Source organism: Fringilla coelebs (assembly GCF_963513975.1).
Source record: "Fringilla coelebs genome assembly, chromosome: 4".
Classification (NCBI taxonomy): Eukaryota; Metazoa; Chordata; class Aves; order Passeriformes; family Fringillidae; genus Fringilla; species Fringilla coelebs.
This window is the reverse complement of record NC_140032.1, coordinates 46,330,350-46,346,457: the sequence shown is the minus strand read 5'-3', so window position 1 is coordinate 46,346,457 and position 16,108 is coordinate 46,330,350. Positions and strand designations below refer to the sequence as shown.

Below are 16,108 nucleotides of genomic sequence, written 5' to 3'. Positions count from 1 at the left end.
CTGTAGCAGGAACATGGAGACAAACACTGATGTGTTTTCATGGCATTTCTTTGCCCTCCTGGGACAATGGTGCTGTGAGTGAGAGTGTCATCGGCTCCATTCACCCACTGTCAGGAGTAGCAGCAGTGATGGGCACCACCAGCAGCAGATTCAAGAGGTAGAGAATAAAGCAAGCATTGATTTTTCCTGTGGAGAAGTCATGCAGGGAACAGTTCGAACTCCAAATAGCTCTTTTCCTCTTGTTTTCCTCCATCTATGACCTCAGCATTGCTCTGACTTAAAAGGTACTTTGGTTTCATACTTTGAGCATCTGACATCTCCACAGCAGTTTTAAAGTGCAACCTCCTAGCATCCTTCTAAGTTGAGGTGTGTTACTTTTCACTGGTGAAGTATATCTAGATATTAAATGTATAGCCCCAGGTCTGTCACAATCCCAGAATAGCAGGACCAGAACACAGGTCTTCTGTGCTGCAGAGCAGGAGATGTGAGTGCCTGTCCCTCAGATCCGGACAGTATAGGTAGACAAGGGCCTAGCATCTGATACCAGGAAGAAAGGAGAACTCTAAAACTAAAGAAAGTATAAAATTTGAGCTCACTTCGACTGTTCCTACTTCTTGAATTGAATGCTAGAAACTACAATTGCAAGGATGATCCTAGCCAGCAGTCTGAAAACTTAATGCAGAAAAGAGTTCACGAGTGTGAGCCTGTTAGGCTTGAGAAGGGCTTTAATAAAAATGAGTGAGTTGTAAATTCTGAAATATTTTTTATGTGATTGAGTTTGGGCAGATTGTTTGTGGGGGTGGCAGAGGTGATGTACATGATAGTGGTAAGTACAGCTTTGAAAGTAAGGCAACCAACAGCCAAGTTCTTGCTATGCAGCAGACGGTAGGGGATAGGATGGGGTAAGGAAGGACAATGAGGGAAGGGTTTTATTACTTATTAAAAATGCATTTTCCCTCAGCTTTCTACTTAAAAACAATGCTGACTAGAATGAGCATTTTTATATTGCCTTTCCCTGAGGTACACACCACTCTTGGAAAATTTCAACCCAAGTAGTTCTGTTGTTGTCATGTTGCAAGTAAATCCAAATCAGATCAGGTAACAGCAATGATCAAACAAGTATCTTAATAGTGGACGTTAAAGAGAAGGGGGCTGAGATGAGAAGGAGATCCAATATATTACTAGCCAACTCTATTACTCCTTCTGTGCAGTGTTAGAAGCAGCAGCACCTTTAGAGAGACTTAATAAGATTGAAAGTCAGCTCCTAGGGCTGAGCTGCTCCCCAGATGTTTATCTGTGAAGGCAAAGGTTTGTCAAAGCATTGCTATAAGGCCTTTGGTTTACAAACTGGGCACATGTCCAGGCTCTGCTGTTGCTTAGATTGCAAATCTCCCAGAACACTTTGTGGAAAACAGGTAGAGATGTGCTGAACATGCCTCTAAGTCTGGAATCCTTGAGAGGCTTAGGGAGAAGAACACTTCATTTGGGGATCCTGTTCAGGCAGATCATACAATCCCCATCAGGAAAAAGGTGCTTTTGGACATGCCCTGAAGCAGATTGTGAGAAACCTTGGAATGATGACTATTTAAACTGATGTGCACCTGCAGGTAGGGAACAGGAAAGCAGAAACTTTGGAAATGTAGATTTTGGACAGAGACCTGCCTAGATGCTTCTGTGCGTTGCCAAATCTAGCCGTAAGCATTTAAGTCCTTTGGTAAAACTGTTCCTGTCTGCTAATTTCATTTCCCCACTGATGAAAAAGGAATAGCAGTCCTTCCCTACTTTGCATGATGCAGTGAGCATAACTACGTTACACTTGTATTGTTTTCAGATCTTATGGAGAGGAGCAAAAGAGTCCTTGGCTGGTGTACTGGGTTATTCAGGTCATTAGCTTCTCTCAAGGAATGTGCTAAAGCCCCCTTGTATTTTTTCCTTAATATTAAAAATAATACAAACATGTCACAGCAGCTGGCTTTGATTTTGCACTACTGTTAGTGACAAGGTATGGCTTCCCTTTTTAAAAATTCCCTCCCTTGTTGTCTGTAAGAGAACAAGAGGCTGGCACATGTCTAACAGGGATGTATTTAGGATTTTATTGAATAGACAAGGGAAGAATTTTCTTCTGTTTACAAAAGTAACACTTCTGATTTTCTTCCTGAAGCAGAAAGTTTTCTGAGAAGCAGCAATGAGTTGGAATTTTAAGGAAGACTAGGAGAAAAATGCTTTAATTAGTTCAGGGAGGAAGGAAGTTGTTTGACACTAATGACTTGTACTTTGGGGAGGGGGGGGGAGGAAGGAAAACTCATCATGGTTCTAAATGCATCACTGTTTTATTTTGAGAACAGCTGGATGCAGTCTCAGCCAGATCTTCACTTCTTATTGCTATGATGTTTACAACTGTCAACTTTAGTTCATATTTAAAGGTCTGGACATCAAGAGCAGAAGCCACCAAGCAGCAAAGAAAATCTTATCTAAAAACTACATTATGTCATTTGAAAGTGAATTACAACATTTCATGTTTCTATTCCCACTTCTGTGCATGCCATAGTCTGGAGTTCTCATCATCTAGCCTATAGGAAGGGTGAAGTGCTGAAGTTTTTCACTCCCAATGTCTGTCTGCCTCTGCAAACATATGAGGATAGATGGATTACCACCTTATAAATCAACAGATGTATCACAATGTTATCAGTCTGTAGGAACAAGACATAAATGTGTCAAAATATATAGCCAAGTTTTTAACCAATAACTGTGAAGCATTGCCCTGGAGGCTTGGAGTTAACTTAATTGTGAAATAGCTCTCAAATCCTATGAAAAGTAGAGAGTGACAGCAAAGAATGCACCAAGCAAAAGAAACTCTCTTGAGTCTGAAATGATGTTAAAGTGAATGTTCATTATGCTTTCTGCCCATGAACCTTTGAGCTACTATTCCAAGGAACATGAATGGAGAGAGCCCAGACATATTACCTCTGTCAGGCTTGTAAATGACCCTTGCTGCTACAAGTTCCTAATGACCAGTTTAGTTTTTAACTGTTACAGGGAAATGCCAAGGGCAACAGAAACATAGAAAAATTGGTTGTCAAGTGAGCTTGTAGGATTGCTGCAGATCTGTAATTTATGATGTACACTTTTAATTACTTTTTGGAAAGAAAAACTACCTTAATATAGTTGGAGCAGCTGTAGAAGTGCTGTCAGAAAATGCTCAACATTCCAGATTAATTGAAGGAGCATCTGTGATCCCTTTCACCATCAATCACTGGAGAATATGCTCTGCCACCGGTGTGGGTCATTAATGGGGGAGCCCGATGTCACTGGGAGAAGCAAGCACAATATGAACACTCACAACCTTCACCTTATGTTTTTACATGACCCCTATTGTCTAGTTCCTCCACCTGGTTGTGCATAACTGAGATGACTTTCTGAACCCCCAACACAGCTTGCACAGCATCAGTTATGTACTAGGATGTTCACCTGAACTTTCCATGCTTTCTCCAGCAGTTTCACTAATGGAGTCAGGGGAGCATAAGAGCACCAGGAGAAAACTGTATGTGGTAAATGCAGAAAAAGAAACACACAACCAGGATGAGATTTATTGGCAGTTTCAAGGTGTCGCTTCAGGAGATGTTCAAGACCCTAATCCCAAAATAAGCTGTAGTGGGTAAACAAGTCTTGTAGTGACTTATTCCTTTTAGGTGATATCATCAGTTCTTTATTTTAGGTGCATAAATCAATGGGAAAGCTCAGCAGAAGGGAGAGCAAATTTTTCATTATGCATGAAAGGTCATGCCTCTCATATTACCCGGCTCCAAAAAATATTTGATGATAAGCAATTTGCATTAGCTTTTGCTCTGAAACCTAGAAGATGTTGATGAAAGATGTTGATGTCAGCTCATGCATTTCTGATGTCACCGGCTTTTATGAATGGATAAATATGCACAAATATTTGTAGTTGAATTTCATTTGTGAAATCATTTTTTAAAATGCCTAGAAATTGCAGACAAGATTTCAAAGCCATATTATGAAGTCTTGCCAATGTGTTGATTGTTTCAGGAGCATTGCAGCTACTGATCATGAGCCAACAGATGCACGGAAATCATTTCCCTGCTTTGACGAGCCCAACAAAAAGGCAACTTACAACATATCCATCATCCATCCAGATGTGTACCAAGCGCTTTCAAACATGCCAGTACAGGTAAGTATTTTCCAACTGCTGCCTAAGTGCAGCAGTTCTGTAGAGCCACTGAAAGGTAATGTGGCTCGCCAGATTCTGGCATGTTCACAGACTCTACCACTCAGGCACTGGAAAACTCACGGTTAATAGACATTCCATGAACAGAACTGGTTGGCTGGTTAGGACTCAAAGTGGTCCACCAGCACATAACATGGCAGCACAGAGTCAAATCCAAAACAAAAATGAAACACTTCTGTTGTTTTCCAGCTGACCCTCTGTTCAAATATTCTAGGTGAGTATCCCATGCTGACTATAAATAGATATTGGCAGGTTCTTCAGTCAAACTGGATAGGCTTGGAGAATGAATACTCTGAAAGACAGCTGCTTCCCAGATGGAAAGTCTAAAATAATCACTGAAACTGCATAATGGTCCAGAACAAGGGTCTGCTGATCACAATATAATGGCAAAGAATCCTGCTAGCCAGAAAGACTAGGATTATTCTTTTTAATAATGGAGGATCTGAAACCGCATCTGTCAGCTCATGGGTGTGGATATTTGTCATTCCACCATGTCTATAATTTCCTAAATAATCCATTTCTAGACCTACTGTCAAATTCCAAATTTTGCATGAAATTCAATGGCAGCCTTCTGGAAGAAGGCTGAATGGCTTTCAGATGATAGAGTTTCTACTGAATAGTCAACTGAATGTGTAGTCTATTGTATAATTTCTACTAGTAAGTTCTGAAGTGGGAGATAAAGTGCCAAGTTAAAAAAAAAAAAAAAAGAAGAAAGAAAAGAGCTTCCAGCCCCCAGGCTGTTGGCATTTGCATTTTTCCAGTCACTCCCCCACCCAGAAAACAAAGGTCTGCTTTTATTTAGAGTGCCCCAAACTTATTCTCCTAGCAATGCAGCTGAGATATCTATTACCAGGCTGATACAGATGCATCCATACCCTTTGCACATTTAAAGCTCTGACCTATTGTTATTAAAAATATTTCTGTGATACCTAGAAGACCACCAGGCACTTTGATGAACAACACATGAAAGGAGATTGCTGTACCTTTCCTCACAGACCTCAGATAAGTGAGAATATGAGCAAGGAAGTAAGGGGATAATACCATATGTTATCAAGATTTATTGTGTTTTGAGATTTACTCTACATCTTTACATGTGGACCTTGCCTCTATTATGGACCTACAATAATAAGTGTGCAAAGGGCCAACTACTGCTTCTTAATTAATTTGCTAAAAGAATAAATACTGATAAGAAAATGTAGATTATGCTGAATTCATATTGAGGTTTGACTAAGGGATTATAGCAGAGCACTTTTTCATCTGGTCAAGGTCGGTAGCTCTGGTCTTAGTAGTGGAAGAACTTTGGGAAAGATCTTTTCCACAGATGGAAATGTAAGAGTTTGTAAAGGCAAGACACATATGTTATATGTCCTGTAGTTTTGGGGGTGTGGAGCTTTATAATCAGCATGGCAAAATCAGATCAGCAAAATCAGAATCTTATACATTTCGTTTGCATTTTTCCCTAGAGTTTCTTCAAATTTTTTTCCACTCAAGTCCTGACTTTGTTGAAATAACAGAAGATATCAAAATAGAGTCAAAATGGGTAAAATAATGGAAAATTAGATTGTGAATACCTTTTCAAAAAGGGGCTATGAATATATCTGTGAATATGGGGTTTTGCTCATGGAGTCATATTACCTGTAACATTAACTGTCTGTGCTTTATTTATACTGTGTTTATAACAAATCTCATGAACCACTGTATCTCTAGAAGGCTAACATCTTTTATATGTTTTTGGCTTTTGTTCTATTATATGGTCATCCAATCAGAAGCACAAAAAGTTTCAGACTATAGCAGAAAAGGAATAGAAGAAATATATGTTTAGAATAGAGTCATAGAATAAGCTGAGTTAAAAGGGATCCATCAAGACCATCCAGTCCAACTCCTGGCCCTGTGCAGGACACCCCAAGAGTCACACCATGTCCCTAAGAGCATTGTCCAAATGCTTCTGGAACTTTGTCAGGCTTGGTGTTGTGACAACTTTCCTGGGGACCTTGTTCCAGTTTTCACCCTCTGGGTGAAAAACCTTTTCCTAAAATCAAACCTAAACCTCCCCTGACTCAACTTCATGCCATTTCCTTGAGTTGTCACTGGTGATGAAAAAGAAGAGATCAATGTCTACCCCTTCCGATTTAGTATTGTCAGCAAACTTAGAAGAAAAACCATCTAAGAAAATCAGGAAATTTTAAAATTGATTTGGTAAATAAAAACCATGATCAGCACTAAATTTTATGTATATTTAGGCAACTCACCTAATAACCTAACCCACCATTCATTTGTATTTGAATTACTTCAGGATAGATTCATTAGACTGGTCTATATCCCAGGTAGCATCCCTGTATCATGACTTAAATACATGGTGCATGTATTAAGAGAGGGGAGAATTCAGTCTCTTCCCTTCTCTGTGCAAAGTGATGTTATTATATGCAACTATTGCAAGAACAAAACCCAGAAAACTCCTGTTGGCAAAATTTCTGTTCATGTGAATGATTTCAAATCCCAGATAAAAATTAGAGCAAGGTAAACCTCTTTAGTGCCAAAAAAGCAAAGTACCATTTCATGTATTGCAGAAGAAAAATACCTTGTCTGTTCTCATGCCTTCAGCAATGAATGACTGAAGAGGTGGACCTGGAGCGGTGATTTGTTGCTCCTATGCAATTGCAGTCTTCATACAAATATTGTAATCTTATGCATGTGTTTGCAATTTCAAAAATCAATTTGATTATTTTTGCATTTCTGCAGCAAACTGTACGGCTCGGTAATGGCTGGAATCGAACAACTTTTGAGAAGTCAGTCCCCATGAGCACTTACTTGGTATGCTTTGCAGTGCACCAGTTTACCTGGGTAGAGAGAACATCTGCAAGTGGAAAACCTGTAAGTCCTTCTGCAGCCTGAACGTGGTTCAGGTAACAGATGTGCCTTCATTTGCATTTTTTCTTAAAAATCACTTTTTATACAAACAGGGACATATTTTTCCTTTTCCTGTAGCTTATTTTATGTAGCCTATTTTATCAGATTATTTGTTCACAGTGTGTGGGAATCCATAAAATCAGAGGGTTTTGGGAATGCTGCAAAAGACAGGCCTCAGAGACAACAGAACTGTGATCAGAGCTAAGCAGTAGCCATGAAGTAGGTCAGCAGAAAAATTATTTAAAAAGTAGAAAAGCAAGGACAAATAGAACAATGGTCTGTGTATTAAGGCTTGTCTAGAATAACTCCCTAAGCTGTAGAAAAGTTTATCTAGCAAGATATTAGGAAGTTTGAAGCTTAATAATGGAGCTCTGTGCATTGTGTTTTAAGGCTTACAAGCAGGTATTCAAAATAAGCAAGCATTGTTTTAACCGAAGGTACGTGTGCTTATAGTGGTGGGATAGAATCACCGTCAATATCCTTCTGCTTTGTGTGATTGGTCAAAAAACTTATAAAGTAATTTGTAACATTAAGTTCTTGGTCTACTGCCTGGAATGTGAGCTGATGGCATCTTCCCATTGTCATAATCATGAAATGAGACTGATGCTGGAAAATAAACAGCTCAAGGCACATTCCACAGCAGTCCCGTCCCATTTGTGATTTGCATGTAAACCCCCGGCCGGTGATATAAGTGGTCCCTCTGACCTTGACTACATACAGTGTTTTGCAGTCCTTCCCTGTCTCCCATCTTTGTGAGATGCCAATAAGTACCTCCCATACGAGCACACAGGTGAGGAAGGAACACTCTTTCCAAACTTTGAAGCCCAGTGCCTGAAGGAATGTACAAGTTAGGGGGTACAGGGGTACAATCAGGAGAGTCACAGGCCATGAATACAAATACTGCATACTTTTCTGTGAGCTAAATTGCACTTGATATTATTACAGCCAATAAGACATAGGGCTATAGCGCTATGTGCCATTATATACTGGCTTGCTTTATTTTACCACAGTGGCAACAGGAAACTGCCCAATGTAAGTTCTGTAAAGATAAGTATAGAAATGATAGTGTCTGCCTAAACAGGTGGATATTTGGGAGATCCCCTAATGAAGCAAATAGGTTTTAATCTGAAGCTATTAAATTAAAATAGCTCCTTCTTTTAGATGCAGCAGGCAGGCCACTCCATTTCTTGCTTAAATTCAAATCTCCTGAAGGTGTAGCTGATCAGACATAAAGAGATCACAAGACATTGCATCGAATCACAAACTGAAATCCAAAACACAACTTGCCCCTCAACAGAAACTCCTCATTTAGCCTAAACCCAGTTTGGGAATCTCAACCTACTGTTACTTGTTTATTGGTTTAGATCTTTTTCTCATCTGATACAGAGAGTGATCCCTAGGGCTGTATGCTCCTGCTTCTTCCCCTTCCTTTCCCGTTATGTAACACAGGGTCTTGTTGTTCATATGAGCTGGCAGTGGTTTCCTCGATTTCTGGAGACAATGTCACAAATGGACAGGGAATCTAGAATAAAACCCCAGCCGTTCCCTTAGCAAGTTAGCTCTTCCTTAGTTGCTTTAACCAAAAAAGCTCATCAAATCCTTCCCTACTGAAAGCTGTTTGCTGATGTTAAAATCTGTCTCGTAGAAATCTCCAAAGCTCTGATTCAGCTCTTAGCAAACATTTCCTGTCACAGGACTGGGCTGAGGCCTCCGTCTGTGTCCTTGCTAGCATCATGCTGTATGCTTATATTCTTACTTGACAAATAATTAAAGCTAAATTACACTTAGACAAGCAAATGGAACCTGGTTTGAGATACAGATGAAATATTCTTAGGTCTCTGCTGTTTGGCTAAGTAATTCACGGGAGTACATTTTTGGCCATACAATCACACAATTTTATTAACCATCTGCTCTTCAGCATAGCTGGTCCACTCATTATAAGGGACAGGACCTTGACTACTTGGTCTCACTAGATATACTGTATAGTTCAGTTCCTTTAAAAATCAAATTTTTTCTAGATTTTTGTGCAGAACATAGTGCAGTAGGGAAAAAATGTACTGAAGAAGTGTGCAACACTGTTTCTTACATGCAGAAGTTAAACATTTACTACTTGTCCATGCCATGCTCCAGAGGATGGCCCTGAGGTCACTATTTTTTTTTTCCCCAAGAAAAACAGTACAGCCCACAATGTTCCTGACTGGTTGTAGCTTTTCTAAATAGAAGGGAGTGTTCACTGAAACAGGGTAATTAAAGTGCATGTGTGTAGACGCAGGGGTATTCGTGTCAGTACAGGGGTTGCCTGAAGAAATATCTAATTTAGGCCTATGTTACTACATACTTTATTAATGTTGTTCACTAAACAATGTCTGAGGACTTGCCTGCACTGGAAAACTTGGGGTTTAAGTGAGGTTAAAATAATAACTTTCCTTTCTCGTATCATGGACATAGTTGTACCAATATAAAATACATGCAGAAGATCCATCACTAAAAATTATCTTTTCCCCAGGGAAACCAGACTATCTTTAGGGTTTTTAATCATATATATAGAAAGTTATTCTTCTAGCCTTTCCAAGGCTCCCTGTCCAAGAACTTTGAAGACCAGCTGAACAAAGGTATTTAGATTCACAAACTACTGAAAAGAACATTCCATAGTTTGCTGTGTAAATGTCTAAAAATAAATCCCTCATTCAGCAGAAAGTATCCACTTGATCCATAAATTACTTTCATAAACAACAGCAAGAGCATACAGCTCACATGACACAGTAAATTATTTTAAAACTCTGCCATTCACTCTGAAAGCCCTAATGAAGACATTAATGAAATGACTGGTGGGAAATGTGTCCAAAGCTGGAAACAATGCTCCTGAGCTGACTTCTTGTCAGGTACCAAATGTCTGGTTTGGAAAAATCACAGAGGAGATTATACAAATGAAACCCAAAGTCAGTTCTAGTGCAGGCCAAAGGTTTTGGAAGCCATTAATATGGATCAGCTAGGGGACTGAAGACTGCTAAATTGGGTAAAGAGCTTACAGAAGTGGAAGTTGCAGAGTGTAATTGCAAACTGACCCTAGGGGAAATCCTCTGGCTGGAATGTATTCCTAATTGAATTTCATAAGCTTTTTTTGGTTTTGTTTGGGGTTTGGAGGTTTTTTGTTTGGTTTTTGGGGGTTTTTTTTTGGGGGGGGGGGGTGTTGTTTTTGTTCCAGCTTTATTTCTGAACACTTTCCCATCCTCCCCTCTCATTGGAGGAAGTGTAATTTGGAGGAAGTGTAATTTATAGTATTGAAATCGATGTGTTTTCAGGCTCCAAAAGAGTTCCTGGAATAGACCATATCTTTTGCTCAGCTTGGGCCCTAAACTCCTGGCTGTAAGACAGCACTGAAGGAGTAAATAAGCCACACCAGTGTAGCAGATGAATGTGTCCCATTCATAAGAGTCATGGAACTGGCAAAATGAGATAGATCACCTTTTCCAAAACTAGAAACTTCACTGAATATAGAAATCTCTTATCCACACTGGAGATCTTCAGGGGCAGGGAAGAGAACAGACTACATACAGCTCCAACAAGCTTCGGGACAGAGAGATGGAGGAAAAGATCCCTAAAAGGCTCCTTGAGTTCTGAACTCAAACTTTGCCTTCACAATGTGAAGATAACTTCTCAAAAGGTTTTTTCCAGTTACAGACCTCCTCATAATGGGCATGGGTGCCATAAAGATTCTAGTTCTCCAGTGCTTGTTTCCTACTGCTTGACAGCCATAGCCAAAGTGGCACCAGGCACCAGGTTTCAGGGAGAGAAAGGTCAACATTCAACACATCATTTTTTGCATTCATATATACAGGAGGAGCACAGAAATGGTCACTCATCACACCAAACATGCCAGGGCTACCAAACATGCCAGTTTTCCCAGACTTGCCTGGTCATAAAAGATTTTTGCTTATGATTTCCTGGGGTGCAGCAGCCCAGAAGGCACCAAAGCTGTGGCTGTGTGGCCCAAGGTCCTGGTTAAACAGTCACTCAACCTGAATGGCACAGCATGTCTGGGAAGGGTCACAGATCTAGTAAATGCATGGTCGTCAGTGGGTTTGAGGTCTTCAAACATACAAGGAGAAGAGGAAACCATGATGATAGTACATAGGAAAGGTACAAAGAAGTTGAATAAAATAAGGTGCTATGGGCTTCTGACACATTTCAATACAGATGTGCTCCTGAAGATTGATCTGATGGGATGAGTCAAGATCACTGAACTGCTCAGAACAAGTGGATCCCCTTTGACTGTGCTTGCCCAGGTTTCCTCTATGGGAAAACCAGTCAGTAGGGAAGTAGGGGTATGTAACCAGGGCCTGCTTGAGGCTTGGTCACTGTGAGCTTCAGGCCATGGGTCTTGCCAATTTTAAAATTCAGACAAACAGTGGAAAGTGTGCATATGTTGGCTTGGAATCTCTTATGTACAACACTTGAAAAACTTTGTTGAATAAATGTGATAGGGGACAGAATTCAGCATTCAGACCAGTCTCAGAGAAAACCTGTAGTGTTATTGATATGTATGCTAAATGCCTTTTCAGTGTTAGACACCTGATTCCTCTTAACTGAAAACTTTTCTAATTGTCTCTCTGTATTTTACAGCTGAGAGTTTACGCCCAGCCACAGCAAATACACACTGCAGAATATGCAGCAAATGTAACAAAAATTGTATTTGACTTCTTTGAACAGTACTTTAATTTGAGCTACTCTCTTCCAAAATTGGGTAACTATGAACATTTATATCTTTTATTGTGTTAGTTCAGTGTCATGATTATGTTGCTCCTACAAATCCCTGTGCTTTGGTGGAAAACAGCATGAAAGTATTTGGTTGCTAACTGCTGATATTATGTCAGGATGTTTTAAAACTGTACCAATGTAGTTCAAGATGTTTCTAAATGTCATGATGGATGAGTTGGTCTCAGTCACTGTTTTATTGCCAGTTCTCACAGTTCAGTTTGCTGAACTGAAGAACTGGTCCTGGCATGTTTATTTTAAAGCATCTTGTGGAAAATCAAGGCAAGCATTGGTGTCATCAGCAAAGGACCATCATGAGTTAAAACAGAGCCAGAAGTTTCAGAAAAATATACTTCAACACTTCCATATGAACTTCTGGACAAAAGTCAGCAGTGAGATAAGTGAAGATGTAAACTGCCAGAGAGTATGTCATATTATTTATTAACTTTAGTGCAAAGTGGGTGTGTAGCCACGTCTTAGAAAGATTAATGTCGTCCAGCATCTAATTTGTAGTTTCTACTGCTGGGCTAAATAAAGATCTGGGACTAAATAAGAGTGGGCACGCTCTCAAATTTTGCCCATGGTTACAAAAACAAAGAGAAGGTAGTGGACATCCTTTAACTTGAGATATTTGGACTCTGCATCTGATTCATGCAGTTTAATATGCACAATAATCAAGCTGGGAATGCAATCAGAGTTTTGGAAATTCTCCCTCCTAAGACCTTCAAAGAGGTAATTCAGTTAATTCATGAAATTAAAAGGATGGAAAAATACTAGCTGCAAACAAGTCAAAACAATACAGGGGGTAAAAAATCCCCAAAACTTCGAAGATAATTAATAATGCTGTGCAAACCTTTTGTTGGCTATTTGTACCTGTACCTATCAGGCTAACCTATGTTACTTTAACAATAGACTTTTACCTCCTCCTTTCAAAACAGCACCTGAGTTTACTGTAAATATGTTTGCATTTCAATGACAAGTGAATTAGGGAAACCAGTACAATATGTTGTTCTTTCACACACTGGTCCCCAGTAACAATAGGTACTATATCTCACCTGTGCTTTATATTCAAACTTTCACTGTCATGAAAGACTCATGACTTTGCCATGGCAGCATCTGGATAAAGGCCTGTCTGTGAGACAGGATGGACTGGTATCTTCAGGTCAGCAGTGTCACAGGATAGATACTTTTGTAGATTCTATACCGTTTTTCCCAGAATGCCTATTTGTTGGATCCCTAACCTTGACTTGCCTTGTTATTCCTTCATTATTATAAGTTACCCAGTTCCAACCTGATGAATTAGATATGTTTCTGCATAATGATTTATTTAAATATTGTATTTCACATTGATTTATGGCTTCTGTCATTACCTTTCTCCTTGTATCCTCATTTTGGCTGTCATTGAAGCCCTTGCCAAATATCAGCTTGATCCTGTAATCAAGTTGTTTAATTTAAAATAAGTAATTCCTATCTTCTGTTGGAGTGGGGAGAGGGGTTTTCATTCTATTCAGTTTAAAATCCATCTGTACTTTTTAACTAACCCACATAGAAAGACTGTGGTCATTATTTGCAGAAGAAAATGCCGGTTCAGTTGAGTCTGCAATTCTCATTTAAACCTGTATTGATTACTGACCATAAATGAGTGACCCCCACAAATTGCCAGGCGTAGAAACAGATGTTGTTCACTGCATGGGGGCTTTACTTCAGTCAACATGTCAATAAATATTTTTAATACAACAGTGTGACAAACAATGTCACGCCTCATTATTCTAAAATAGTTTCAGGAGGTTTACTGCCTACAGCACATCCTCAGACAATAGCATTAATTTGTGGAGCCACAATTTAGTATGATATGCACACTCCCAGGAGATGGCATAGCATCACCTTCTAGGACAGATCCTCAGTAAGTGCAACTGATCCTACCTCTGTTAATCTCAGCAGATCCAGGGCACTTGCTTTAGGCCAGTTCTCTTCTTGAACACAGATCATAGCCTGCAGTCCACAGTAGTAAGCCAATCAAAATGGTAAGCAAAGCAGGCTGTAAATACACAGAGAGAGGAAAAGCTAATTGATTTAAAGGATACAGTGGTAATTGTTGTCTCTTTCTTTTAATGCAGATAAAATAGCTATTCCAGATTTTGGAACAGGTGCTATGGAGAACTGGGGCCTGATCACATACCGAGAAACAAACCTGCTGTATGATCCTGAGGAGTCAGCCACATCCAACAAACAGCGAGTAGCTACTGTGATAGCCCATGAGCTCGTTCATCAGGTATATTTTAGGACATGAGTCACTTTTACAGTGTTTCAAATATATAGCCACAACATTTTAATCTTGAAAATACTGTCATTAACATAATCTCAGGATCTTCTACATGTGCTCAAAGTCTGATTGCAAAATATCATGTTAAAAGAGATCCCTGTTAGAGCTTTAAAATACCATGACTACTGCCTTGGAAATTTTCTCAGGAAGTTAGATGCTTGGGTCCAGACTGTCAGGCAGTTTGTGAAAATCTGTCTAAAATGTCTTAGAGAAACTAATTTACGTGTGCAGATGTCTCTTTTGGGCAGGCAAACAAGAACACTTACACACTGTGGAGGCTGTCTGAAAACATATCCTTAAAAGCAGAAATCATCAAATCAAGAGGAAGAAACTAAAAATATTTTCAGTGGCACATGAATCATTAGCAATCTCCCGAGTAATATGTAATTTTATAATAAAAGTGGTATTTTAACACAAGGCAAGGCCTTCATTCCTATTCAAACCCCAGAATTATGATAATTTTCATCTGGCAGCAGGAAGAAAAGTAAACAAATCAAATATGCAGATGTGAGATACTGAAATGTACATGTACTATTTATCTAAACCTACATCTTTATGTTTATAATTGTAGTGGTTTGGAAATATTGTAACCATGGACTGGTGGGATGATTTGTGGCTAAATGAAGGATTTGCCAGTTATTTTGAGTTCCTGGGAGCAAATGCAGCAGAACCAGATTGGAAAATGGTAATTATTTCTGACTTATGGAGGGTTGGCGGGGCTGGGAGAAACATTTTGGAAGGGAGTAAAATTTAGACAAGGATGATGAAGACATAAAGTATATTTATAGAAAACTAACATAGTGTGGTGCAACATAAAGAAAAAGTTGGTCTAAGTTTTTCACCTACCTATGTCATGGTCTGAAGCTAGTCAAAGTAAACTTTGTGAACCTTCAGTCTGCAGGGAAGAGTCATTTTTTTTTAAAAAGTGAGTCAAGTGTTCAGCTATTATGACAAGTAACACCTAGGTGGGTTCTGGAAAGAGTCTCAACAGTTTTGCAGGGTTGCTTAAAGGTCTAACTCTGAAAGATGGAGATTTTCCTGTATTTATTTTGTTGGGCTGTACTCTCTTCATAGGATTTAGGATTGCTATCTAATTTGGTAAGGGTTGGGAACCTGCTTGAGCCCCACAGCTTGAGCTATTATCAAGGAAAATAGTGGACTCCCATTCAGCTTCTGCCAGCATTGTTAGTGTCCTTTCAAATGCTCCAACTCAGACAATCTCTGTTCTGTACAGTGCAAAAATAGGTAGTGACAGTGGATAGCCCAAGTGCTAACTGTGCCAGCTCCAGACACTTTAAGGGTGTTGCAAAGAAGTTAACCTTAAAGAGGCATTATATTCTGTGAATAAAGGGAGTTTTCTTGCTCCTTCCTTCCTCCCCTCCCAAACAGATGTGATAGCACAGAGCATACTTATTTTCCCCATCTGTCCAGGTATAATGAGGTTCTGGGTGCTAAGATATTCACAACATATGCCCGTGGAAGGGAGCAGAGTAGGTTTCACATAGGTTGAACCTGTTAAAATCTACTATCTCCTGACCCTAGTGACTTTAGAAACAGGCAGTGCATACTTGTTGTTTTCCCTACCTCTCTCCCTGCAGAGAGGCTAAGAACAGAATAATTTCCTGGGTCACTTTTACACTTTAAAGTAGAAGATCTGTGGTCCTAACTATGTAAGAAAAAATCTAATTACTGAGTTTAAAATACAAAAGTCCTTTTTATATCTAGATATTATATTAACCTAAGATCTAAGACATTTCAATGTTATCCTAGTAGGTATTAGAAGAGGAAAGCTAAATTGAATTTTAGTCTTTTTTTGGTCAATATTGATTAGCAAATAAGGGGATTTTAACTGTTGGGTAGTTAATTTTTTTAAAAAA

General features: G+C 39.3%; 1 protein-coding gene across 1 annotated transcript in view; it reads left to right on the top strand.

The window, feature by feature from the left end:
- Positions 1-897: 897 nt before the first annotated feature.
- The window catches only part of ENPEP (glutamyl aminopeptidase), a gene marked incomplete at both ends in the record, with an annotated part of 59,924 nt that continues 44,713 nt past the window's right edge, over positions 898-16,108 (top strand). Inside the window, 6 exons of the mRNA XM_084204013.1 lie at positions 898-902; positions 4,048-4,189; positions 6,986-7,117; positions 11,777-11,897; positions 14,026-14,180; positions 14,803-14,916. Coding sequence (XP_084060139.1) covers positions 898-902; positions 4,048-4,189; positions 6,986-7,117; positions 11,777-11,897; positions 14,026-14,180; positions 14,803-14,916 — 669 coding nt within the window. The remainder of the gene's footprint in view (positions 903-4,047; positions 4,190-6,985; positions 7,118-11,776; positions 11,898-14,025; positions 14,181-14,802; positions 14,917-16,108) is intronic.